The sequence below is a fragment of the Trachemys scripta genome, chromosome 12 (assembly GCF_013100865.1).
Source record: "Trachemys scripta elegans isolate TJP31775 chromosome 12, CAS_Tse_1.0, whole genome shotgun sequence".
Taxonomy (NCBI): domain Eukaryota; kingdom Metazoa; phylum Chordata; order Testudines; family Emydidae; genus Trachemys; species Trachemys scripta.
Genome location: NC_048309.1, coordinates 43,868,680 through 43,896,446, shown reverse-complemented (window position 1 = coordinate 43,896,446; position 27,767 = coordinate 43,868,680). Strand labels below are relative to the sequence as shown.

Below are 27,767 nucleotides of genomic sequence, written 5' to 3'. Positions count from 1 at the left end.
GGGGCAAAAATCAGTAGTTGGTCATGCTTTTGAAGGCAGGGAGCTGGACTCAATGACCTTTCAAGGTCCCTTCCAGTTCTAGGAGATAGGGTATCTCCATTTATTTATTTAAAATGGGCACTGGGCGCAGCAGGGCCAGGACTAAATACAGCTACATATTTTCAAACCAGTCCCAGACCCAAGCAAACCAGGCCGTAGATTTCCATCCCAGGCCCGTGAGTCCCAAGGCAGTACAGTGCCTGACAGCCCATGCGCAAGGGCAGGGACATGGGGTTGACCCACCTGGCCCAGCCAGCCCCACCCTGCAGCTCACTTGTCAGCCCTGAGATCTGGTCTCTCGGCTGAACGACCAAGCGCTCCAAGGCCCACCTGGTGTTTGTTTTCTGGGTGTTTTTCTCCTCTTCTCGTTCAGCCCTTAGTTTATTTTCTGCCCTTCTCGGTGTTGTTCTGATGCGCAGGGACTTCCCGATGGACACCTGCTTCTCCGGAGCAGGGCCGAGGGGACGCCCCGGCACTACAAATAGACCCTGTTTTCTTCCGGGAACTGACATCGGGAGGGGGCCGGAAGGCAGAGATGAGACCAGCCGAGATACCACAGTGACCGCAGGCAATACTCAGTGGCCAGCTGCTCTCTCATGATGGGGCTCGTGTCCTTTGCTTGTCAGGGCCACAGCCCTTTGCTGTCAGTACGCCAGGGTCAGCATCACATTCCCATGGGATCCTTGTTTCCAGATACCCTGGGAAATCTCAGTTCAAGCGGCCATGTGTCTTCTCATCTTTCCCAGGGCTTGGGAGAACTTTGCCCCTTTTTCTGTGGGTTCTCCATGGGTTTTGGGGTCCTGACTCCCAGAGACTTCCTTGGAACTCCCAGCCACTGACTCTGACCTTCACCCACGGCTTGGAGCCACCCCACTGGAGTGATCAGAGCATAGGATCTGCTAAGCCCAGCATGCGAACTGGACTGCAAGGTCTGAGTGGAAGGGGCAGAGCCACCCGGCGGGTTTTCATAAGGCACCAGAGCAGCATTCGGAATTGAGATACTATGAGATCATTCCCCGGCGCGTGTAAGGCAACGAGTGGGGAATTCCTGCTTCCCCCGTGACATCTGCCATCAGCTCTGATAGTGTCAATGAAAACTCATGGGATGTGGCCTGCTATCCAACCAGGCCTAGATCATGGGCTGGGGACTACAGACCATAGGGACACGTCACTGCAGCAGAATTTCAGCTCATTTTCATATACAAAGCAGTTTCCAGCTGGGGGCCAGGACTCCTGGGTTCTATTCCCAGCTCTGGGAGGGGTTAGAGCAGGGGGGCCTGGAAGCCAGGACTCCTGGGTTCATCCCCAGCATTGAGAGGCGAGTTTTGGCTAGTGGTTAGACCAGGGGGGAGTCACTGGGCACTGTCATTTCTCTGTGTGACCTGCTGCCCCTTCTCTGTCCTGTTTGTGCCTCACTCTCACCATATTTATTTCCCCATCCCACACAGAGGGGGTCCCGCAGCACCCCTTGGGGCTCAGATCCTGGCTCCCCCCCTCCTGGGAGTCCCACTCACAGCTCCCTGGGCTCTGTGCTGACCCCTTCACTCTCCCTGGCACTGAGTGTAGTTTTGCTCCCCACCCTCTGTGCCCCACAGCTCCACCCTCACCCACCCCCAGCCACAGGGACACCAGCTCCAGCCCAGCCAGAGGGGACCCAGCTGGGTGCAGGAGCGGATCTGCATGAGGACACACACACACACACACACACATGCTCCAGCCAGGACACCAAGGAGCAGGTCTCTCCAACTCCCCTTCCCCAGCCCTCTTTCCTTCTGCCCGATGGTTCTGTCCCACCAGATGCGGTCGCCCCATGGGGTAGATTTGGAGCCGCGTGTCACCGTCTCGGTTCAGGGGCCGACATGCCTGAAGGATCCCGATCTGCCCTGACACTGAGCAGTGGGGAGATGAGAAGAGTCCCCAAGTCTCAGAGGGGCCCGGACCCATGATGTGGCAGAGGAATAGTCCAGGGGGAATAACCCGTCAGGATAACCCTGAATATTGACGGGTCTGTGAGCTAGGGACCCCTTCCCCCATGGGAAAACACAGGTGACCTCCTGCTCCATTGGCATCCATTGGAGTTTGGCCATTGCCTACGGTGGGGCCAGGACTGGCCCCCCTGTATCTGATCCCAGTGGCTCTGCAGACACCTCCATCCGAGGGGCTGGGGGGAGAATGTTCCCTGGGCCACAGATGGGTCTGAAACAACAACAGCCCAGAGGAAGGAGGAGACGCGGCTCAATACACCCCGGGGTGATTAGCAATAACAGCACTGAGCGCTCACCCCACATGGTGCCCCTCCCCATAGCACCAAGACTGAGCAGTTAGCCAGCACAGCACCTGGCAGCCAGATACAGGACAGCTAATATCCGTCTGTCCGTTCTCTCTGGAATTATGTCTCTCTAGCTCTCTGGTTGCGTATCTGTGAATCTATCCATCTGTCCGTCATATATGGAATTATCTAACGGTCCCCATAAACACACATCTATTTATCTATCTGTCCATACTATGTGTAATTACATCTATCTATCTATCTATCTAATGTGGAATTATCTCTGTCCATCTGACCATGCTATGCAGAAATATCAATCCATCTATCTGTGCTATGTAGAATTATCTATCTGTCCATGTTCCTATACTTGTATTTTTAGTATCTGAGTGAACATTTGCCTTAAAAAGTTCCTGGTGCTAGTCCAATTAATTGAAACCCCCGTCTCGCTTATTGTTCTTTTAATCCAATTGCTTTGTGTTGGATTTAGAGCTTTCTTTCGTGAAGAGATTCGTGCAACACATCACAAGTGTTTGTAGAGAGATTTCAGTCCAAATATTTCACTTAGGTATTTTTAAAATGAGGTAAAGGATGGTACATGTTACGCAGTTCTTGTAAATATTTATTAATAATGACTATGTTTATAAAGCAATCCTGTTCATATCAATAGCTTTGAAATCATGTCTTAATAGTTATAACAGTTATGAAGGAAGCTATAGGTCTACATATTGATCTCTTGTAATCATACAAGATAACATAACATCATGTTATAAACCAGTAACATCACATATATTATAAACCAATAAAATAACATCATATTATAAACCAGTCAGATAATATTCATTTTCTTTATAAATAAGTTTCAGTAGCAACTGTATTGTTTATAAACCTAATACTATACCTTTATTAAAAATATCATTATCATTGAAACAATCTACTATTATTTCAATCTCTTTCTACACTAATAATAAATAATAACATTTGATCTTTTATAAACACACGCTGATAACAGAAATATATTTACAGAGTAATCTGATCTGACTTTCACTTTCTTCTATGTAGCCACTAAGATTACTTTATTTTTCCTATATCTCTTCTGAAGTAAATATGGATCTCTCTATAAGTATTTATTAATAATTATAATGTTGTATATGTGGTACATATGCTTATACAGAAATCTCATTTTCCTTAGTTCTCTATAGGTTAATATGAATTCTCTTACAATTAATATGTATAAAGAGATCCTAATCACATTCAATGAAATAGAAAATACATTCAAATTAGAAAACTAAAATTCCAAGTTAACCTAATAAAATTTAGATCTCTTTTTAGTCTTACCACTTAGATTTCTTTACGCAGATACCTTTCTCATTAATTTTTAATGGTTATAACATTGTAAAATCAGGAGAAAAAAAGAAAAAGAGAAAATAAAATTATTATTATTAAATAATGAAGAAATCACATAATAGCAAGAAGTAGATCATGCTTTTTTCCAACCTAGCTCTTTCTAAATCACTTCAGAACAATAAAGATTCTATTAGAAAAAAGATTTGACCGTTATTGTCTCAGCATCTAGCCGATAGTATTTATTTTCAAAATCAAACTCTTTCCTGAGAGATTGGGACGAAGAGAGATGCAATGTGATCATTTTCACGCAGCAGCATTTCAGATTGAAATGCTCTTCAATCATTTATATTTCTCCTACACATAATGGAGTCAAACTAACACATAGGGTCATCGATCTCTGTTAAAATTATTTTATTTGTGATCAGTTAATAAGAATTGTTAATCATGATCTTTAACCACTAATTACTAGTTTATTAAAGAAAGATAAGGTATTTCCCATCACGAATTCAAAACTCATATGCAATGATTATTCAATAATCAAACTTAGTATTTTATTTAAATATATTTGGCATTTATATTCATACTTCGTAGTAAGATTGTAGCATATATCTGGCCCAATAATTCTATCTCCTATTCTTGATGTGTCCCTCATATAAGGGACTGAAGGGGATTAATTAATAATGATAAAATTATTATTAATAACTAAAAAGTAATGAAGCATTCATAATTTTGTTGTACTTTAATTAAAATATGTTGGTCATCTATTATTATTTCCTGTTCTCAGTGATATATACGTAAAAACATTATTATTATTTTATTTCATGTTGATATGATATGTATATTATGTATTAGCTATTAATGAGGAGCTAATATTACCAATTATGATTATTCATTTATTAGCTATCAATGGTATTAGCCATTGTGGGTCTCACCCCAAGCACAAGAGACAAGCAAGTTATGAACAGACACAAGGATCTTACACTCTTGGGACCCTACACACATCCCCAGTTTGACACCAGTTTAACTGGTAACTGTTTCAGCTAGTTCAAAGGGAGGGAATTCCACCCTTGCCCGGAGAGGGATTTTGGCATTAAGCTGTGTCTCAAATGCCTTCTGGGGTTGAAGAGCGAGAAGACAATCCCTGGTTTGATGCTGAAACACACCGAGGGGTTACAAACAGTGAGAAGAATTTCTTCACGTCTTCACTCTATCTGGTACCAATGTGCAGGGCTGATTAAAATCCCCACTGCAGCACCATCCCTATGGGCCACCACACAACGGTGCTAGCTGCTCTTTAGTATAATAACAAAAACATTCATTGGGCTGGATGCCCAGCCGGCGTGAATTGGCCGCAGCTGCGTTGGAGTCAGTGGACTGGATCCCCAGCTGGTGTCAATCAGCGGCTGAGTGACACCGCTTGAGGAGTTGACCCTATATTTTATACAGCACTTCTCGCCCAATGAACGCCAATGTGTTCCCGACAGGGACACGGAGACACCAAAGAAGTTATGTCATCTGATCAAAGCTGCATCAGAATAGAGCCCAGAGGACCTGTCTCTCAAAATCCCCTTCTCTAATGCATAGCCCCCCGCTCCTTTCCTGGTGGTGAGCATGGAACCCAGGCGTCCTGACTCCCAGCCTCCCTGCTCCACCCAGGAGCTAATTTCCCAGCTCATTGTCTGGTATCATGAAGCCCGTTCTCTGCTCTCCAGCTCTCGGGGCAGTACCTTCAGGATCTCCTAAGTCCCAAGTCCTCAGGCTGATAACCCAGGTGACTATGGCTCCTCAACTGGAGGGTTATAATCTAAGCTCAAATACACCCAACGGCAGCAGCAGGTCATTTGTGGACATGACAGACAGAGACCGTCCAGCTCAGCCTGGAGGAACCCATAGGCAAATCTCCCACCCATGCCCCGATGCCCATTGGTTCGGCTGCTGCACCGGAGTTGTGGCTGAGCCAATGAGGAGCTTCCTCGTTTCCCATCGGCAGCTGGATTTGAATACGCGGCCTCATAAGATACGGCTTCTCTCTGGACCGTCTCAGCTCTGCCCTGGGGACAGCGTGAAGGTCGGCCATGCATCCGCTCCAGGGACTCATCCTGCTGCTCTCACTGGCCTGTGAGTAACCCCCATGGACACTCCTGCTCCTTCCCCTGCCTGGAGGAGGCTCTGGATCATATGGTCCAGAACACCCAAGGAAATCTATCTAACTACTAATCAATTTATCTATCTATCCCCATGCATATCTCTCCCCCATCCATCCATCCATCCATCCATCCATCCATCCATCCATCCATCCATCCATCCATCCTGATGCATATCTATCTATCTATCTATCTATCTATCTATCTATCTATCTATCTATCTATCTATGTGCAGTATTTNTATCTATCTATCTATCTATCTATCTATCTATCTATCTATCTATCTATGTGCAGTATTTATTTTCCATCTCTCCATCTCCAGAATCTCTAGCTATCCGTTCCACCTCTCATTGGTGATATCTCTCCATTTCCATCTATCCTTCCACCCATCTACAGTCTCTCTGTCAGTCTACCAACCTACTGCTCTGTGCATGAGCAAAAAGGAGTCTAGATGACGTTCTGGTTTCTCTCGTGCAGGTGGACGGTGCCAATATGCCTCCTTCAGCCAAAGCCCTTCTGAGATCTCGGTGTCTCCTGGACAGACGGTGGCTCTGGAATGTGCTGTGGAAAACGTCACAGCGGACAAGGTCAATATGAACTGGATCCGGCAGAGCCCTGGACAGAAACCTGAAGGGGTGCTGTTCTTCAAAAAGGATCTGTCCATTTACCGAGCTCCGGGGATCCCGGAGCGATACGTCCCCTCCAGAGACGCCTCCAACAAGAAGTTCCTGCTCACTATCCGTGATGTCCAGGAAGGAGACGACTCCATCTATTTCTGCTTCACCTATTATACAGATGGAGTCCAGACGTGGGGAGAGGGGACCCGTGTGCGTGTGCTGAGTGAGTATGAATCTGGTTGCTGTCGTTAGAATAGAAGGATGATCCAGGGGTCAGGATCTGGCTTTGGGAGATCTGAATTTGATGCTGCTTCTGCTACGGCCTCCATGTCTAACCTTGGGCCAGCGTCTCTGCACCTCAGTTCCCCCTCTCAGCAATAGGGAACAAGCCCTTCCCTACCTCCCAGAGGTCACGTGGCTCAGTGAATTGGAGCATCTCCGATATTAGGGTGATGTTGGTCAGACAGGGACCTGTCCCTTATATGACCATACTGAGGTTGGCGGAGGAGGTCCAGGGGGGTAACAGAGGCATTCTCCATAGCGCCCACAGAAACCAGACCAGGAGTTTCTGTTATGGACAGTGTTTCTCTTGCTCCCCCCTCCCCCGAGAAGATGGACGAGGGGGTCGGACTGGGTCGCAGTGCGGGAGGGGGGTGGCGAGCCATTGGTTCTTCCTACATGTATTTTATCTTCAGCCTATGTCACATGCTCTTCAGAGAACTGCTGGGTTTGTTTATTACATAGAGATATTTTCAAAAGACGCCAGTGGGTCCGGCTGGGGAGAGCTCACTACTGTAATGTAGCCAAATCTAAATAAACTACACAGGTTAATTAATCGGAGCAACAATAACGAACCCATAATTAAGGGAGGGGATATTGGTCTTGTCATGAAGACAAAGCAGTGAGAGGCAAGACATTTGAGTCTGGGAGGAAGGAGGCGTCTAGTGCATTAGAACAGAAAAGGGCGGGGAGCCAGGACTCCTGTGTTCTTTCCCCGGCTTTGGGAGGAGAGTGGGGTCTAGTGGTTAGAGCGGGCAGGCTGGGAGCCAGGACTCTATCCTGGCTCTGGGAGGGCAGTGAGGTTGAGGGGTGTGAGCCAGGGATGCTAGCTGCTGTCTCCAATGTCCTCTCTGTGTGTTTGCAGGGAGCAATCTGCCCCAGCCCCAAATCCAGCTGTTCCCTCCAGCCCAGGAGGAAATCGCCACCGGCTTCGCCACCCTGACCTGCCTGGTGAGCGGCTTCTTCCCCGGCTACATCGATGTGCTGTGGAGGCAAGACTGCCAGACCCAGGCCCAGGGGGTGAGAACGGGGCTGGTGGCACTGGGAGAGGACAAGACCTACTCTGTGAGCAGCTACCTAACGGTGCCGGCCAACGAGTGGGGCTCGGGTGCCAGCTACAGCTGTGTGGTCAAGCACGAATCGCTGGCGTCAGCACTGGAGAAGAGCATCAGTGCCAAGGACTGCAAAAGACAGTAGCCCAGCAGGGAGCCTCTTCTCCCAGATCCCAGGGTCCCTGTCAGGTTCAACCTCCCCCATGCCCATCTACCAGGCTGAGAAACCCCCCTCGGCTTGGAGGAATACGGTCCCTCATCCAGAGCAACCTCCCCCCATGACCTGACACTCCCTGAGATCCCACCCAGCAGCACTCCTTCAACAGCAGTGGCTCCACTTCTGTCTTGCTTTTGGGGCGAGGGGGAGGATCCAGCCTGGGTTGCGGGTAGAGCTGAACCCAAGATGCAAAGCTTCAGTCCTGGTTCTCCAGACCATACCTGGTTCCTTCTGCAACTCTGTCTATCCTACTGTCCCTTCTCCTACCCTGCCGTCTGTCTGTCTGGCCCCTCTGTTTCTTTTCAAACACACTCATCCCTCCATACACAGCCCCCCTCTCTCTCCCTCCATCCATGTACACCCCTCTCCCCATGGTTTTATGGATCTACATATCAGTGCTGCTTGTTTCCTCTCTACCTATTCATCTCGCCCCATTATCGACCCAATGTACACATCTATTTACCTACCAATCGGTCCATCCATCTAATCTCAACGCATGCTCCCTTCTCAGCAGCAGCATAGTAATCCAGCATTTATAAAGTGGTAGAAAAAGCAAAGACAATAAAAGAAAACTTGATACCAAATTCATTGCTTTGTACTTTTTTTAAAGCAAGACAAACATATCGCCAAATGGATTATAATAAAATATTAATTTAAAGCATATCTGTGGGTTGGCCATGCTGTATAATGGGCACTAGGGGCAGCAGAGGGTGGGGGTGGGGAAGGAGCGGCTATACTGTATAATGGGCACTAGGGGCAGCAGAGGGTGAGGGTGAGGAAGGGGCAGCTATACTGTATAACAGGGGTCTCAAACACACAGCCCGCGGGGTGATTTTCTGCGGCCCGCGAGCCTCTTGCAGCCCCCCCGCCCTCCCCCAGTGTTTACCAGAGCGGCTCTGGCCGGACGTGCACCGGAAGCAGGGCAGGCTCCCTGCCTGCCTGCCCGCCCCTGCTTCTTTTCAGACTTCCCGCGAACCTCTGATTCGCGGGAAGCAGGGGAGGGGGAGGAGCAGGGGGCGGAGCGTTCAGGAGAGGGGAGGAGGGGGAAGTGAGCTGAGGGCGGGGTGGAGAGCTGCGGCGCGGGGCCCTCTTAGCGCGGGGCCCAATTCAGCCGAATCGGCTGAATCGGCCTAAAGCCGGCCCTGGGGGCAGGAGCGGGGCCTCATGGAAGGGGTGGAGTGGGGACGGGGCCGAGGGCAGCGGGGGGGGAGGTGTCAGTAATGCGGTCCTCGGGCCAATGTACTAGTCCTCGTGTGGCCCTCATGGTCATTTGAGTTTGAGACCCCTGCTGTATAATGTCACTAGGGGCAGCAGAGGGTGGGGGTAGGGAAGGGGCGGCTATACTGTATAATGGGCACTAGAGGGCAGCAGTGAACAGGACAATATTCAACTAAATAGCTGCCACCCCTTGTCCAGACCCTTTAAAGGAGGAGTTCTCAAACTTTTGTACTGGTGACCCCTTTCACACAGCAAGCCTCTGAGTGTGACGCTCCCTTATAAATTAAAAACACTTGTTTATATATTTAACACCATTATAAATCCTGGAGGCGAAGCGGGGTTTGGGGTGGAAGCTGACAGCTCGCGGCCCCCCATGTAATAACCTCATGACCCCCTGAGGGGTCCTGACCCCCAATTTGAGAACCCCTGCTTTAAAATAACCCTGTATGCTCCCATCCACCCTCAAACCTCCCTTGCCTCGGTCAGGATGGGCCCTTCCCCCAGGCAGTGCCATCACACACACACACACACACACACACCCGTGCCCTGCGTAGCCACATCCCCTAGGGCAGGACCAGCCCCAACGGGCAAGTCCATCCTTCCCTAGGGAGATGCCCTCAGATCCCTTGGCCCTGTTGGGGCCAGTCCCTGCTCTCCTTCTGCCAGCCCTATTCTCGTTCCCATCCCACCACAAACTGCCCACGGGAGTTCCCACCTCTCTGACTCCCATGCTACCCTCCCGCTGCCCATCACTTTGCCACCCCACCTGTTAATTACCTGCCAGAATTAGCTCCCTGGCTTGGGCCCCATCGGGGCGTGGTACTGGCTGGGGGCCCTGGCTGGCGCCTCCGGGGCTGGGGGCTGGCACCGGCGAGAGGCCGGTCTGACAGCATAGCAGGGAGGGCCTGCCCAGCTCCCTGGGAACAGGTCGGGCCAGGTGCCTCTGCACAGCGCAACAACTGCCACTAATGCAACCGCCCTTCATTCTCCTGGCTGGGCCTGCCCGACCCCTCAGTCCATACAGCGTTCATCTGTCCAGCTAACCGCTGCATCCGACCTCTATCTATCGATCTGTCCCTCATTCCAGCGCCATATCTCCCAGCTCTGTCTGGCTAGACGCTGCGTATCCATCTGTCTGAGCTCCATCCACCTGTCCATCCGAGCTGTGCCTAGCTCAGCGCCGTCCGTCCATCCATCCTACCCCATATCCCATTCTCCAGCCCGTGTCCCCGCCTGGGGCTGGATTGGAGCTGGCTCTCCTGTAGCCTATTCCCTGCCCCCTGGAGCCAGCCAGTCCCTCTATCCTGGGGCTGGATTTGAACCAGGACTCCTGGGCTCTATCCACAGGACTGGGAGGGCAGCTGGGTCTGGTGGGTTACAGAAGGGGCTGCTGGGGTCAGAACTCCTGGGTTCTGTTCCCAGCTCTGGGGCAGGTGTGGGGTCTAGTGGTTAGAGCAGCGGGGACGGGACTGGGATCCAGGACTCCGGGGTTCTATCCCAGCTCTGGGAGGGGAGTGGGGTCTAGTGGTTAGAGCAGGGGTGCTGGAAAGCAGGACTCCTGGATTCTATCCCAACTCTGGAAGGGCAATGGGGCCTGGTGGGTTAGAGCAGGGGTGCTGGGAAACAGGACTCCTGGATTCTATCCCAACTCTGGAAGGGCAATGGGGCCTGGTGGGTTAGAGCAGGGGTGCTGGGAAACAGGACTCCTGGATTCTATCCCAACTCTGGGAGGGCAATGGGGTCTGAAGGGTTAGAGCGGGGGGTGGGGAGCCAGGTTCCAGGTCCTACAGAGGATACTGAATGACTCCAGCCTGGGCCCTGTGCAGGGTGCACGTTCCCAGGACTTTCCAAGATCTGGTTTTCACCCCAGGCTGGTGACGGCTGCGTAATAATTCCCCCTCCCCGCCCGCCGTGTAAACCTCCCCTAGCCTCAGTGCCATGCACCTGTTCCCAGCACAGCTTCCAGCTAAATATAATCAGGCCAAGATAAAGACAGAGCAGAGTGTGCCTGGCCCCAGAATCCAGCCCAGCCAGGAACCAAGGACGTCCCAGCACGGGGCCTCTGCTCAGATACCACCTGCCTCTTGCCCTGCACATGGGGGTTGGGGGGGTGAAGAGCACAGCTAGGGACACCAGCAGACACCCAGCTGGGGTCAATCAGCTGGTGGGTGCTTGTTGGAATTGTAACCATCCAAACCTGCTTCCTGGAGGGGGTGGGGTCTAGTGGTTAGTGCAGGGTGGGCTGGGAGCCAGGACTCCTGGGTTCTACTCTTAATTCTGACCCTGACTCACCGGGTCACCCTGGTCCAGCCCACTCTGTGCCTCAGTTTCCCCACATGTAATAAGGGAGAAAATCTACCCACTCACAGAGGGGTGCTCTCTCTTTAGGGCTGGCTGGAAGGTTGGGGCTGCATGGAGAGACCCACGGGGGAGGGAGGGTTGGAGGGGTGTTTATTCTGAGCAGAGCAGATCAACCAGATAAACCAGTTTGGGATCAAGACAGAGTTTGTGACATCACAGGCCCCTGGGGCAACAGATGCTCTCCAAGCACCACTGGCTGCCACTGGGGAAGCTGGGGGGGGAAGCACTGTGATCTGATCACTAGACCACACTCCACTCCCAGGGCCCAAGGGAGAACCCCGGAGTCCTGACCCTCAGCCCCCTTCACTAAACCCCACTCAGGACTCCTGGGTCCCATCCCTAGCTCTGGAAGGAAAGTGGGGGGCTAGTGGTTAGAGCAGGGGTGGGGGTGGGGGAGGTCTCCTGGGTTCTATCCCCAGCTCTGGGAGGGGCATCCGCAGAGCTGTGGAAGGTGGTGGCAGGGCTGGGATAGCAGGGGGCTGCGGGTCGGGAGTGAGGGGCACCCGCAGGGATTGGGGGGGGCTGGAGGCAGGAGAAGGAGAGAGGCAGGGAGGGGAAGAGCGAGTGCGGGAGGAGGGGAGGGATAAAAATATACTCTCCGGGTCTTGCCCCTTGCTCCAGATGGACAGACAGACTGGGGACTGGATGGACAGACACAGGGACGAACAGACAGATGGGCGGGGTGGATGGACGGACAAACAGGCAGACAGATGGTGGGTCTGGAGGAACAGATGCAGGGAAAGACACAGGGATGGACGGACAGACAGGCAGACAGGGGGTTGGATGGACAGACTGGAGGCTGGATGGACAGACACAGGGACTCACATAGGAACGGATGGACAGACAGGGGGCTGGAGGGACACACAGGGATGGATGGACATATGCGGGGGGGGGCTGGAGAGGCAGAGGCAGGGATGGATGGACGGTCACGGACAGACAGGCAGATAGGGGGCTGGATGGACACACACAGGGACACACACAGGGCTGGATGGACGGACAGGCAGACAGGGGGATGGAGGGACAGACAGGGGGATGGATGGAAAGACGGGGGCGCTGGAGGGGCAGAGGCAGGGATGGATGGACGGACAGACAGGCAGACACACACAGGGATGGATGGACAGACACAGGAACACACACAGGGATGGATGGACAGACAGGCAGACAGGGGGTTGGATGGACAGACGGGGGGGCTGGAGGGGCAGAGGCACGGATGGATGGACGGACAGGCAGACACACACAGGGATGGATGGACAGACAGACAGGGGGCTGGATGGAGCGGTGTAGGAGTGAGATGCTGCCCAACCCAGCCCGTAGCCCAGCCCCTTGTGCCGGGGACACCACGCCCTGGTCCCGCCTCCCCTTGTCCGTCTGTCCGTCCCCCCCATCACTTAGGCCCTGGCTCCGGCGGCAGTCACAGCTCCCAGCCCGGAGGGGGCGGGGGGGGGCGGCGATGGAGGGGGGCAGCCGGGGCCGGGACGGGGGGGGGCGCCCCCAACCCCTTCGTCCACGAGCTGCGGCTGACGGGGGCGCAGAGAGCCAAGGTGAGGGGGAGGGAGGTAGGGCTGGGGTGTTTGGGGGGTGTCTGTGTTGGGGGTGGGGTTTGGGGATGGGGGTGTATTGGGGGGCTCCCAGGCTCCGTGGGGGGATGGGAGGGGATGGAGGTGTATTGGGGGGATCGCAGTGTCTGGGGGGGATGGGAGGCGATGGAGGTGTATTGGGGGCATCCCAGTGTCGGGGGGGGGGGGTTGCGGTGTCTGGTGGGCACCGGGTGCTGGGAGCCCCCTCCCCTGCAATACGCTGGGGTCTCCCCTCCCCATTCTCGGGGGTGCGGATGCGGCAGCCTCCCTGGCTGGTTTTTTGCCCCAGCCGGGCCCAGCGCAGCGCGGGAGGAGCCGGGCATCTGCTTCCATTTCCCTTTCTGTTTCGTTTTCCCCTTATTTACTTACATCCTGTTTCTCTAGAGACTCTACCCAGGGCAAACTCCCCCCTAGCCCTGCCCGTGCCCCTCACTCCTGACCCACAGCTCCCTGGGATCCCAGCCCTGCGTTCCCCCCCGCACACAGCCCCAGCGCTGGGAGTATGTTCCCACAGGCTGTACAATGGTCCCTTATATGGCATTAGTATCTGTATGTATCAGTTCTGCTGGAGGGGTTGGCATCTTTGGCTTAGGGGCCTAGTGTCTCCAGCCAGTGCGCTGAGGGCCAGATCCCCGCGGTGTGTGTGTGTGTGTGTCTGTCTCTGTGTGTGTGTCTGTGTGTGTGTGTGTCAATGGGCCCTCCCTGCACCTGGGTCCAGGGACCAGTCTGGACCAGCTGAGCAGCTGTCTGGTTTGCTTCATTATTTTACTGTCACTAGTATTGTATTATTTCATATTAATCCAGCCATCCCCCTTTGTCTGCCCCCATATCTATCTATCTATCTATCTATCTATCTATCTATCTATCTATCTATCTATCTATCTATCTATCTATCTATCACTACACACCCCCTGTATTTATCAATCTAGCTCCATGCTCAGACTCTCCATTTCTGCCTCCTAACTCCCCATATCCTCCCTCTGTCCCCCCTCACAACCCTCCTTGTAGTACCCCCCCCCCTTCCCCTGCTGGAGTGGGCTTGCTCTGCCCTAACAGGTCCTCTGCTCCAGGGTTACTACAGGTCAGAACTTGAGGGGGGTCCTTCAGGGGGGATGTGGAGAAGCACATGCCAGGGATGCTGCATTCCTAATTAGTAGCCTTAATATATAGGTCTGGGAGTGTTGCTATGGGGCCTAAGCAGTTTAGGTGCTATGGGAGCCTGGATTATATCTGCTGGGAGTAGCCGGCTCCCATTCCAGAGAATCCCTATTAGCAATAACCATAGATTATTATGAGCAACATATTAATATTATTCCAGAAAAAATATTTTAGAAATAAATAAAAACATCAAATGTACTCATTTTGACAGCTTTGAAGCAAACCGCTTCAATCTTTCCAGGATTCCCAGGGTGCTATCTGCGACTGACAGCCAAAAATCTCTATTAATCGTAGAGATTAATACAGTCATTAATTGTATCATTCCTTTAATTTGCAGCCAGTGGGAGCAAGTCAAATCCTAGAGTTTCCATATTAAGAAATTATAGAGTTTCCCTATTCTTAGCCCTAATAAACAGATTATTTCCATTTGCCATTAGCTGGGAAATTCCCATTATTAATAAATAGGGTTAGTATTCATACTATTAGTTCATTTTTTGCAGACATGGGTAGCAAAACTCTGCTCACATAATATTGAGGGCTAATCCTTGATTTAGTACCCACAGGGGCTAAGTCAAATCCTAGAGATCCCCTATTAATGATAAATTAGCCTTAATACACCAATTATTTCCATTTGGGGTCATCTAGGATCCCACTGTGTAAAATCCCTGTTAATAGTCATTATTTCTCTTATTCATATTGCTGTTTCATTTTACATCATCTGACATTGATGCTAAAGATTCTGCCCTGGTAATATGGATACTTATTCATTTGGTTTGCGTCTCTTGGGGTGACATGAATTATTATTATTTATTAGGTGTATTATGGTAGCACTATCAGACTCAGTCATGGCCCAGGACTCTATTGTGTCCGACTCTGTACATTGTTTATTAGGTGTATTACGGTAGCGCCTAGGAACCCCAGTCATGGATCAAGACCTCATTACACTAGGTGCTGTACATTTTTTATTAGGTGTATTATGGTAGCGACTAGGCACCCCATTCATGGCCCAGTACCTCATTGTGTTAGACGCTGTATGTTATTTATTAGGTGTTTTACGGTAGTAGCTAGGCACTCCAGTCGTGGCCCAGGATGCCAGGCACTGTACGTTATTGATTAGGTGTATCACGGTAGCACCTAGGAACTCCAATTGTGGCCCAAGACGCCAGGCACCGTACGTTATTTATTAGGTGCATTACTGTAACACCTAGAAACCCCAGTTGTGGCCCAGGACATCAGGCACTGTACGTTATTGATTAGGTGCATAATGGTAGCACCTAGGAACCCTAGTCGTGGCCCAGGATGCCAGGTGCTGTACATTTTTTATTAGGTGGATTACAGTAGCACCTAGGAACCCCAGTCATGGCCCAGGACGCCAGGTACCGTACATTATTTATTAGGTGCATAATGGTAGCACCTAGGAACCCCAGCTGTGGCCCAGGATGCCAGGCACTGTACGTTATTTATTAGGTGCATAATGGTAGCACCTAAGAACCCCAGTCGTGGCCCAGGACGCCAGGTACCGTACATTATTTATTAGGTGTATCATGGTAGCACCTAGGAACCCCAGCTGTGGCCCAGGACGTCACGCACTGTATGTTATTTATTAGGGATATCACAGTAGCACCTAGGAACCCCAGTCATGGTCCAGGACACCAGGCACTATACATTATTTATTAGGTGTATCACGGTAGCATCTAGGAACCCCATTCGTGGCCCAGGACGCCAGGCACGGTACGTTATTTATTAGGCGCATTACGGTAGCACCTAATAGCCCTGGTCGTGGACAATCTCTGTCCCAATGAGCTCAGAGTCAATGGTTCTTATCTAATGACTCGGGTTTCTGCACTAATCATTATTAACCTTAATATTCTTATTATTGCCATTGGGCTTCAGCTGGTCTGGCATGTCTCACCGGGCTGCTATTAATGACAGAGAGGGAGGGTTGGGGCATTACTGAGTCTTATTCATTTGTGTGGCATCTTTGGGAGTTGACCGGGTGAAATCGCCCCAGAGTTATTAACCTCTCCCTAACCCATCTCCCAACCGCGTGCTAGGATGCCTCGTCCTGTTGATGGGCATGGGCTGCCCACTTTCTGGAATACAATGATTTATCGTTACTATTACCAGTGTTCATTTCCACGGCCAGGCTGCAAACGCTTGGCCACAGGCTCACCTTTATGGCTGCTAGTAACGTTCAGCTCGTGCGTTGGTGTGGGCAGAATTAAGCATTTACTTTTGCTTCCACTGAGTTGGAATACGGCAAATCCTGGAGTGTCTCTAGTCATAATTATTGGCCTTGATATTAATATAATTTCCATTTGCCATTAGCTGGCATAGACTGTCTCCTATTCTGAGAATCCTCAGTATTAATAACTGTTTAACTTTGCATATTATTATTATTATTAGGTATTAGCGTATTAATTTGTTAGTTTTGCAGACAGACAAACTGAACAGCCCACACCTTGGAGTGTTACTAATCAATAGCTTGATTATGAATCTTATTTCATTTTGTTTTGGTTTAGATCAAGGGCGGAGAATCAACCTTAAAGTTAATCATACTAATTATTCTTGGTGCTAATTAGTCATGCATCTTCAGGAATCAAATGGGTCATATCCTGGAGTTTGTGTATTAAGGACAATTATCCTTAAAAACAAATATTTCCTTTTGGAGTCAAAGTACATTAACTATTTCCTATTCTGATGAAATTGAACTCATAATATTTATCTTTATTACGAACATTAGTACTTCATGTTGTGTCAGATGGGACTAGCCACAATGATGCTGAGTTTATTGATTAGTATTAGAGTTGGGTTTTCAGCTGACTCTTTGTTCTAGTGAAAAATAACACTGAAATATTTAGTGGATTCATGTCAATTTGACTGAATTGTTTGTTACAGCAACACACAAACCAAACAAATAAAAATCAAGTTGGTTCATGCTGACGTTTTTGAAACACAATGTTTTGATTTTCTGGGTCTCACTTCAAAAAGTCCTTTCATTTTAGTTTCTTGTTTTATTTTTATTTTAGAAAAGAGCCAAAAGTGTTTAACCATGGTCAAAATATAAACAAAATGGGTCATTCAACCCTCAAAAAAAAAATTTGTCATTTTTGGTCCAACCGAAACATATTACAGATTGGAGGGGATAGCTTAGTGGTTTTAGCATTGGCCTGCTAAACCAAGCGTTGTGAGTTCAATCCTTGAGGGGGCCCACTTAGGGATCTGGGGCAAAATCGGTACTTAGTCCTGCTAGTGAAGGCAGGGGGCTGGACTTAATGACCTTTCAGGGTCCCTTCCAGTTCTAGGAGATAGGTATATCTCCATATATTACTTTTCCCAAACAGACGCCCAAATCCCTAATTCTTCCAGTTGTAATTATTATTATTAATCATTTAATTCAACAACCGCTAGGGTTGTCTAGATCAAATTATGAAGTTTCTCTATAGAAATGGACTATTATTATTAATTATGAAAGCTCAGTGCTGCAAAGATGTAGTCAAAGTATATAAAGTTATTAACAAGGATGAGATTTCGGAGCCCTTAAAAATGTATCCTTTGGTGCCTCAGTTTCCCTCTGTGCCATCATTTAAGGTAGTTTAAGGCAGTTCTGACTATAAAAAATGAAAAGTTATAACAACATAAAATACACAGCAAGTACCCCAGAGTAGGTTGTATTGACAACATCTATTGTTTTATGATTATTAATGCTAATAAAGTTTTGTGTGAATTGGAGGTTGATCTAATGATAGCCGAGAATTTCTATATTTATAATATTTATGATGATGATTAGTACAGGCCCTGAATTAGCAAAGTACTGATGTAAGCTTCTTGAATTATTAATCAAATATCAGAGGGGTAGCCGTATTAGTCTGGATCTGTAAAAGCAGCAAAGAGTCCTGTGGCACCTTATAGACTAACAGACGTATTGGAGCATAAGCTTTCGTGGGTGAATACTCACTTCGTCGGATGCATGTAGTAGAAATTTCCAGAGGCAGGTATAAATATGCAAGCAAGAGTGAGTCCGGCTAAAGATAACAAGGTTAGTTCAATCAGGGAGGATGAGGCCCTCTTCTAGCAGTTGAGGTGTGAACACCAAGGGATGAGAAACTGCTTTTGTGGTTGGCTAGCCATTCACAGTCTTCGTTTAATCCTGAGCTGATGGTGTCAAAATTGCAGATGAACTGAAGCTCGGCAGTTTCTCTCTGAAGTTTTTTTACTGCAGGATGGCTAGAGTTACTATGGTGCGGTGTGTAGTTATTGTGAGAATATGCTTCAGGTTGGTGGGTTGTCTGTGGGTGAGGACTGGCCTGCCACCCAAGGTCTGTGAAAGTGAGGGATCATTGTCCAGGATGGGTTGTAGATCACTGATGATGCGTTGGAGAGGTTTTAGCTGAGGACTGTATGTGATGGTCAGTGGAGTTCTGTTGGTTTTTTTCTTGGGCTTGTCTTGCAGTAGGAGGCTTCTGGGTACATGTCTGGCTCTGTTGATCTGTTTCCTTATTTCCTCATGCGGGTATCGTAGTTTTGAGAATGCTTGGTGAAGCATTCATCTACAAAATCTTCAACAAGCATTCTGAAAACTCTAACTCAGGAACCAATCCATGCAACAAACCTCGATGCCAACTCTGCCCACATATCTACACCAGCGACACCATCACAGGACCTAACCAGATCAGCCACACCATCACTGGTTCATTCACCTGCATGTCCACCAATGTAATATACACCATCATATGCCAGCAATGCCCCTCTGCTATGTACATTGGCCAAACTGGACAGTCCCTATGTAAAAGGATAAATGGACACAAATCAGATATTAGGAATGGCAATATACAAAAACCTGTAGGAGAACACTTCAACCTTCCTGGACACACTATAGCAGATTTAAAGGTAGCCATCCTGCAGAAAAAAAACTTCAGGACCAGACTTTAAAGAGAAACTGCTGAGCTTTAGTTCATCTGCAAATTTGACATCATCAGCTCAGGATTAAACAAAGACTGTGAATGGCTATCCAACTACAGAAGCAGTTTCTCCTCCCTTGGTGTTCACACCTCCCTGATTGAACTAACATTGTTATCTCTAGCCTGACTCACTCTTGCTTGCATATTTATATGCAGCCATCCTGGGCCTGTAACACCTCCCTGGGGCTCCCCTTCTCTGCCCTGTGGGCGTCAGCCCCAGGACAGTACCCACTAAGGAGACGATGCTCTGTGTGTTGTGTTATGGGTAGTCCTTGGGCTGTGATCTTTTCAATGAGGCCAGGCCCAGGAAAACCTGCCAGGCTGGGTGAACTCTGTGTGTATGTGTGTGAGTGTGGGACCCTGCTGCCCCCTGCTGGTGGAGATAAGTCCTACAATGCTGACCTGAGGGGATCCTGTGACCCGCGCTGCCCGGAGGGGCCCGGGCAGTCAGCGTTGGGGGGTTGACGTCTCTCCCGTTGCTTCACAGTTCTACCTACTGGGGATGGTGTTGGCCCCGCTCCGTGTTGCCCTGGCCTTCATTGTCCTCTTCCTCATCTGGCCCTTCGCGCTGCTCCAGGTGCTGCACCGGTCTGAGGAAGAGCTGAAAGAGCCGCTCACGGACTGGAGGAGGTAAGAGACCTCCCCACCCCCTATAGATCGCTGGTGCCCCTCTATCCTGACCCGCAGCCCCCTGCTAGCCCAGCCTTGGGCTCCCCCTCCCCAGCTTTGCCAATGCCCCTCAGTCCCGACCCACAGCCCCCTGCTGTCCCAGCCCTGGGCTCCTCCCACGTCCACTGTCTCCATCTATCCCGTTTCAGCTCCGTCTCCCACAGCTCCGTTTACCTCCTGAGCCGCCTGATGTTCTTCCTCCTCGGCTTCATGCGGATCCGGGTGCGGGGGCAGCGGGCATCGCGCTTGGAGGCCCCGATCCTGGTGGCCGCCCCCCACTCCACCTTCTTCGACCCCATCATCTTGCTGCCATGTGACATTCCCATGGTGGTCTCCCGCACGGAGAACCTCCACGTGCCTGTCATTGGAGGTAAGGGGCTGGGAAGATGGGCCATTCCATTGCATGGTCTGCCCATTGGATGATGCCAGTGGGGGATGTTAGGGTCATCGGATGGAAGGGCCCATTGGATGATGCCTGTTGTGGACATTGGATGTAAGAGACCTCTGGGGTTGGGCAGGGAGGGGAGATGGGCCCTTCCATTGCATGGTCCCCATGGAGAAGGGAAGGGAGGCGGGCCCTTCCATTGCATGGTCTGCCAGTTGGATGATGCCATTGAGGGACCTTGGGGTCATCAGCTGGAAGGGCCCATGCTAGAGTGGGGTGGGATATGGGCCCTTCCATTGGATTGTCTCCCCATTGGATGGCTCCCCCCCCCGGGACCCTTCCAGAAGGGGCATTCCAGTCATGGGGGGGAATGGGGAGCAGGGTCCATGGGGCTCCAGCTACAGGGGATGAGGCAGGAAGTGGGTGTTACCAGCTTTGCCCATTACTTTGGGGTACGCTCATTTATTAGGGTTACTCTTCTGCGGGGGGGTTCTGTACTTCTATCAATGTACTGCTTGTGTCACTTGTGTTCCCATGCGGAGCTCTACTTCTCCCTGCTGCAAGTTCCCTCCCAATGGAGTTGTCCTGCAGGACCTAGGTTCCCCAGGGCCGGGTTCTTCCAGCCCCAGAATCAGACGAACACACACACACACACATATTAACAGAGCATTTCTGAGAGTACTGGTTTAATCAGCACTTCCAAACCGACCCCTTATATGCCCCTGGACTTAGCAGACTGGGTCGAGCAGCACCTCCAAGCTGTCCCCCTCATATGTCACAGGCACCGCACCGGACTAGAGCCCGCCTGAGCAGGCTGGGTCGAGCAGCACTTTCAATCTGACACCCTCATATGTCCCAGGTTCAGCATGTCCCTATCCCCACTTTCACGTTACAGTTGTTCTGGTAGTAACCCACTTGATGAGCAAACCCCACAGGCTTTTTGGGCACTGCAGGGATCTTTTAGCTTAGGTACGAGGAGCACAGCTGCAGAGCAAATGAGGAAACCAAAAAAACACCCCGAGGGCGGTGGGGGAGAGAGAAGCAACCAGCTTAACCATGAAAGTTATTTACTGCCAGGTAATAACCATAGGGGAGCCAAACAAACAAAACAGTTATAATATTAAATCTAACTTAATTTTGATGATAAAAGTCAGGTTTAGAAAACGATAACTGATCACACAAGTCAGGGTCAGAAGGCTATACCGAGAGAGAGAGAGCTGGGTTCTCACCACTCCATGACGCTTGAATCGGTGGCAGCTGAAGGTCCAGAGTGCTGGAGACAGGCAGAGCCCCCAGCACGATCACTCAGGAGAAGATGAAGTCCCAATGGAACTGATGCAGATTTTGGATCCAGGCATCAGAACATTACTTGAGCGTGGGTAGGGGGTTTTGTAGAGAAACAACAATGGTTCAAGGGAGAACACTAGATTTGTTTATGTGTAAACTGATGGCTCAAGGGAGAATACCACAGTTGTCTTGTTCAGGCTAGACCAGGGGTCGGCAACCTTTCAGCAGTGGTGTGCCGAGTCTTCATTTATTCACTCTAATTTAAGGTTTTGCATGCCAGTCATACATTTTAATATTTTAGTTCTCTTTCTATAAGTCTATACTATATAACTAAACTGTTGTTGTATGTAAAATAAATAAGGTTTTTAAAATGTTTAAGAAGCTTCATTTAAAATTAAATTAAAATGCAGAGCCCCCCGGACCGGTGGCCAGGACCCAGGCAGTGTGAGTGCCACTGAAAATCAGCTCGGGTGCCGCCTTTGGCACGCATGCCAGAGGTTGCCTACCCCTGGGTTAGACAATGGGAGCTGATCATTCCTGGCTTTGGGCGGTGTTCCTTGGACAGAGCTCACAATGCAATTAGGGAGCTTCACCATTTTGGCTACCAATAAAGGATTCATTACTAGAGTTAGTCTGATAATTACTGAGCTGGGTGTGTGCAGGCGTGGGTTCATTAAGATCTGGAGCAGAGATCCCCCATCATGCCGTGCTTCCCTGTTTTGCTGGTCCCAGAGTTCCATGCAGTTCTTGCCTTGGAATCTCTGTTCTCCATTCTGTAGCTAATGGAGATGCCTCCTTGTCCCATCTCCGAGGCAGGGGCCAGGGGAGTTTCCTTAGTCCTGTCACCCTTATCCGAGGGGTTTAGCTGTGTCTCCCACGGCCTTTTCATTGCTTTTTGTAAGTCTTTCTTCTGATCGGTTTTGATTCAAGCAGAGGCTGGGGGATGGGGTGGGAAGTCAGACAGGCTGGGTACTGCACCCTGGTTCCCCAAGAACACAGAGCTGATAGGTAACAGTGGGGTATAGAGCCGGGTCCGGCGATGTCCCATCCTCCCCATTTTGGTGGGTCTCTCCACTGATGGAGACAGCGCCATGGGTTTGGGGCAGGAGGAGGAAGGGCTGTGAAAGGAGGAGATGGGGGGTGGGGAAAAGAGGGGCTTGTGGATAGCAGCGGGGCAGAGGAGAGGAGGCGGGAGAGGGGATGGGGAGTGAGGGGAGGTGGAGGAGGCGGCCCCAGGGTGAGGACCTGTGGTGGCTCCATTGGGGTTGAGTGGCAGCAGGTGGTGGTGGGTCTGTCCCCTGCCTCATGGACTGCCCCCCTCACCCATTTCTCTGCCCCCTCCACTCCCCAGCCTTACTCCGGTTCAACCAAGCCATCTTGGTGTCCCGCCACGACCCAGCCTCCCGCAAGAAGGTGGTAGAGGAGGTGAAGAGACGGGCCACATCCCAGGGAAAATGGCCACAGGTGAGACTGGTTCCCCCCCCCCCCCCCTTTCCCCCCCCCCCCCGGGTTCCCCCCCCCCCCCGCCTTCCCCTCCCAGTGTATCTGACACTCTCCTCTTTGCTCTCCCCGAGGTGCTCTTCTTCCCCGAGGGGACCTGCTCTAACAAGAAAGCCTTACTGAAGTTTAAGCCAGGTATGAGGCCCGGAAGCACAGCCTGGCTCATACAGGGGTGGGGGGAGTAGGGCGACCCCCACCCTGGGACCCCTTTTCCGCTGGTCAAGCAGGGCCTGGGTGTAATGACTCTCGAGCCCAGAGACTCCTCCCTGCAGGGTTGGGACTGCGGGGGTGAGATGCTCAGGTGGAGCTGCAGGAAACTCCAGTGTGAGCAGCGCAGGTGCGCTGGGTGTGAAGCAGGAGGAAACGTTGTTGTGGAACATGATGTAATCCCCTGTATATGGTAAGGGTAAACCTGGAGTAATCTGCAGCGTGGATTGAGAGTAGCGACACAATTTGAAGCACAGAATAAACCTGGAGTAACACATTGTGTGTATTGAGAGCAACTCTGTGTGAAGCACAGAGTAAACCTGGAGTAAACGTTGAGTAACATGCTGTGTGGATCAAGAGCAGCAGCTGTTTGAAGCACAGAGTAAACCCAGAGCAATCATCAGTGTAAATGTGGCCAGTCTCAGGGCAATCCTAGAGAACCAATCTATGTAAACTGAAATGTGAACCTCAATGTAAATGTAGCCTTAGTGTAAACGCTGGCTAACCCCCAATATGTGAACCTAGAAGAAGCAGAGAGTAACCTCATTGTCAATCTAGAGTAGCCCTCCAAGTAAACACTGCAAAAATCCACTGTAAAGCTAGAGTCAGTGTAACTCTGGACTAACCATCCGAGTAAACACTGTGTAAACTTAGACTTACCAAAGTGTAAACCCAGAGCAAACGACAGTAACCCACAGGGTGATCCTCAGCAGAAAGGCTGTTAACCTCTCTGAGTGCCTGGCATAACTCCTTGCGTGTATGCAGGTGACACTGTTACAGCCTACACCCCTCTCTGCACCCCCGTGTAAATCCAGAGTGAAAGCCTTGGTGTAAACTGGTTGTCTCTCTCTCTCCCAGGTGCCTTCATTGCCGGGGTTCCTATCCAGCCCATCCTCGTCCGGTACCCCAACAGCCTGGTGAGTGTCTGGCAGGGATAACAGGCCGGGTGGATGGCGTGGTCGGGCCGCACAACCAATGCCTCTGTTCTTCTCTTGGCAGGACTCGACAACCTGGGCGTGGCAAGGCCCCGGAGTGTGAGTTATGCATGGGGGAGGGATGTATCTGTCTGTCTGCTGCCCCCTGCTGGAGGGGACAAGCTTTGTTGTGTGTCTGTCTCCCTGCTGTATTCTTGAACGACTAACTTGGGGTGTCATGTCTCTCGCCCCACGCAGGCTCAAAGTCATCTGGTTGACGGCATCGCAACTCTGCACCACTGTGGAAGTGGAGGTGAGATTGCACAGCGCCCCCTAGTGCCGTGCCAGGGCAATAAGCCAACACCTCCCGGCTGAGCTCCCCACACACTCCCTGCTGCCCCCTAACCCCCTTATCTCTTCCAGTTCCTCCCCGTCTATCAGCCCAGCGCTGAGGAGAGTGTCAACCCCACCCTTTACGCCAGCAACGTGCAGAGAGCCATGGCCCGGTGAGTGGCCCTGGTGGGGGGTCGACTGGGCTCCCCTTCGGAGTCGCTACAGGGGGGTAGGATGGGGGGCACCCATGGGGGTTTTGCAAGGGATATTGGGGTAAGGTGGTGGTGGGGAGGTTGGCGTGAGGTGCCGGGGGGTGGGCCTGGGGTGTCTGGGGCACGGGAGGAGCACATGGTACCAGGGAGTTGGTGTGGGGGAGCCCTGGGCAGTGGTTGTCACAGGATCCCTGGAGGCAAGTGAAGGGAGCACAGAGGGGGCTGGCGTGGGAGGGCATGGGGGGGTTGGTATTTGGGGCCTCAGGGGATTGGCATGGCCACAGTGTGGGGGACGGTGGGTTATCAGGGTACTCAGATGGGGTTGAAGCAGGGGATATGGGGGTTGGGGCCATGTACAGGTACTCAGATGAGGTGGTGTGGGGGTCCAGGGGGGGCTGGCAGGGGAATAATGGGGTCAGCATGGCCCCATGGAGAGTTTTTGGGGAGGTGATGGGGGGTCAGTGCTCTGAGGGTATGTGGGGGATACGTATGGGGGGTTGGAGAGAAGTACATGGGTTGTTGAGGGTATGGGGGAGTCGGGGCACTGTAGCGGGTACAGTGAGATCAGGGGCACTCGGGGGGGGTCACAATGGGGGACTCGGCATGGGGGGTACCCCTTAGTCTGATCACTCCCTGCCCTTGTCTCCCCGCAGGGCGCTGGGCGTCCCAGCCACTGAGTGCGAGCTGGTGGGAACCCTGCCGGTGCGGGCAGTTGGGCGCCTGCGGGTGGCGCTGGAGCCCCGGCTCTGGGAGCTGGAAAGGGCGCTGCGGAGGGCCAGGTGAGGGGCTGGGAGACAGGGAGGGAGGAGGAGGTAGGGGGAGGGGAGGGATGGCAATAGGGGCAGGGGAGGATGAATGGGCAGTACGGGAGGGACAGACCGGACAGTGCTGTGTTGGGGGCTGTACTGCCCGTATCTCTGACCTCTCCTCCCCCATGGGGATCCCCCTGCAGGTGGGTCGTGGGGGAGCCTCTGCCTGATGGTGGAGCAGGGACTCTGGGGTGCCAGGAACTTGCCCGCTGGCTGGGGTTGCCCCACCCTGAGGCACCTGAGGAGCTCTGTGCCTACTTCCAGCAGGTACCGGGGGGCAGGAAGGGAGTGGGAGAGGGCTGGGGAGGAGAACGCCCCAGGAGCGGGGAGTGGAAGGGGATTGCCCCGGGGCTGGGGGGGAATTGCCCCTGGGTGGAGAGGGGAGGGGAATTGGCCAGGGAGTGGGGAATTGCTCCAGGGGTGGGGGAGCGGGACTGACCGGAGGGGATTGGGGGTGGGGAATTTCCCCAGGGTTGGAGGAGGGGAGGTGAATTGCCCCAGGGATCAGAGAGGGGAATTGCCCCTGGGGGTAGGGAATTGCCCCACAGCTGGGGGAGGGGGATTGCCCCAGGGTGCATAGGAGTGCACCCCTGGGCAGGGGAGGGGTTTGTGGGGGGCTCTGTGTTGAGAGGTAACCCCCATCTGTGTGTCTGTCCACCAGGACACGGGGGGCGCCGTGGACACCCGGGCGGTGCGGCTGGCCCTGCAGGCGCTGGAGGGGGGACGCAGCCCTGAGGAGCTCACACGCCTGGCCTTTGAGGTGGGGGGGGGGGGCGGGGGGGGGGGGGGGGGGGGCCGCGGCCCGGAGGGGGCCAGGGGCGGGGCCTTGGGGGGGGGGGGGGGGCAGGGAGTGTGAGGGGGAGGAGCTCTGGCAGGAATAGGGCAGGGATGGGGATATGCGGGGCTGGGTTGGGAGTATGTGGGGAGAGGGGTCTGGGTCTAGGAGGGTATGTTTGGGGATATAGAGAGTGCGGGGAGGAGACTGGGTTGGAGGATGTGGAATGGGGGAGTATGTGGGAGGAATATGGAGGGTATCTGGGAGTCAGGGAGTTCTAGGGGCTGCAGGGAGATATGGGAGCTGTGGGTGAGGGTATTTGGGAGATGTGGGAAGATAATGGGGCTGTGGGGAGATATAGGGGTTTTGGGTGGGGTACATCTGGGGGCCACGGGCGGGGGGATATGGGAGGTGTGGGGGGAGTATAAGGGGACTGGGGTGTATGGGGGACTGGTGGCATGGGGATTGTGTGGGGTCTCTCTCCCACTCACACCGTCTCTCCCCTTCCCCACAGCTGTTCTGCGAAGCGGGGGCCAGGCGGGGGACCCCACGCCTGCCCCAGGAGGGTTTCTGTGCCATCCTGCGCCTGCTGCTGGGGACGCCCTGGGCCGACGGAGCCGAGCTCTATGCTGCACTGGGCGGGGCTGAGCCCCACCACGGGCTGAGCATCGGTGAGCACCCTCAGACAGATGGGGGGACACGACAGATAGACACATACAGACAGACCCAGGAGGGAGGGGAAACCCGGCAGACAGACAGACAGGAGGAGTTCTGGCAGACAGACAGATGGGGGGGGACCCAGAAGACAGACAGACAGATGGGTAGACAGAGAAACTGACACATGGGGAAGAAGAGAGAGAAAGAGAGGGAGGCTACACATACAAGGCAGACAGACAGATGAGAGGATAGGGCAGATAGATGGAGGGAGAGACAGATGAGAGGGCAGACGGATGGACGGTCAGACAGATGGATGCAAGAGAGGGCAGACAGACAGAAGGGCCAATGGGCAGACAGACGGACGGACCGACGGGTGGCTGAGCCAACCCAGTGACTATTTCACGCTCTCCTTCGTTCTCTCCCTGCCAGGTCAGTTCCAGGATTTCGCCCTGCGCCACCCCGACTATGCTCCGCTCTTCAGCACCTACTTGTGCCTCCCGGTGCCCACCCACCGGGCCCCCACCCCCTACGCCAATGGCCTCCCCCACACCAAAAGCAAGGCAGACTGAACCACGCCCCTCCCCCACCATACAGTGACACCCCTTCCCCAGCACACTCGCTACCCGGGACACACCCAGCAACTCAGGGCTACAGGAAATGGGGAGGAAACAGCCAATTTTGAGGGAGGGGGATTTATTTTATTTTAATTATTTTGGAATTTATTTTATTTTTTGGAGTGAGGCAGGTGGGTTGCATTTCTTCTTCTGTTTTGTAAAATGTAAA

General features: G+C 52.1%; 2 protein-coding genes across 2 annotated transcripts; both read left to right on the top strand.

Annotated features, from left to right (window-relative positions):
* The first annotated feature begins 5,695 nt into the window (after positions 1-5,695).
* On the top strand, positions 5,696-8,515 carry LOC117885950 (immunoglobulin lambda-1 light chain-like). Its single transcript, XM_034787531.1, has 3 exons — positions 5,696-5,770; positions 6,274-6,636; positions 7,558-8,515. Exons 1-3 carry the CDS (start codon positions 5,728-5,730, stop codon positions 7,887-7,889), a joined length of 738 nt encoding a protein of 245 aa, XP_034643422.1. The 5' UTR covers positions 5,696-5,727; the 3' UTR covers positions 7,890-8,515.
* A 3,698-nt stretch (positions 8,516-12,213) lies between these two features.
* Positions 12,214-27,737, top strand: LPCAT4 (lysophosphatidylcholine acyltransferase 4). Its single transcript, XM_034786816.1, has 15 exons — positions 12,214-12,253; positions 12,855-13,081; positions 19,724-19,866; positions 20,055-20,275; positions 22,929-23,041; positions 23,152-23,212; positions 24,143-24,201; positions 24,284-24,318; positions 24,457-24,511; positions 24,622-24,704; positions 25,397-25,522; positions 25,696-25,819; positions 26,214-26,312; positions 26,842-26,998; positions 27,414-27,737. The coding sequence occupies exons 1-15, from the start codon at positions 12,214-12,216 to the stop codon at positions 27,551-27,553; spliced, it is 1,683 nt and encodes a 560-aa protein (XP_034642707.1). The 3' UTR covers positions 27,554-27,737.
* The last annotated feature ends 30 nt before the right edge of the window (positions 27,738-27,767 follow it).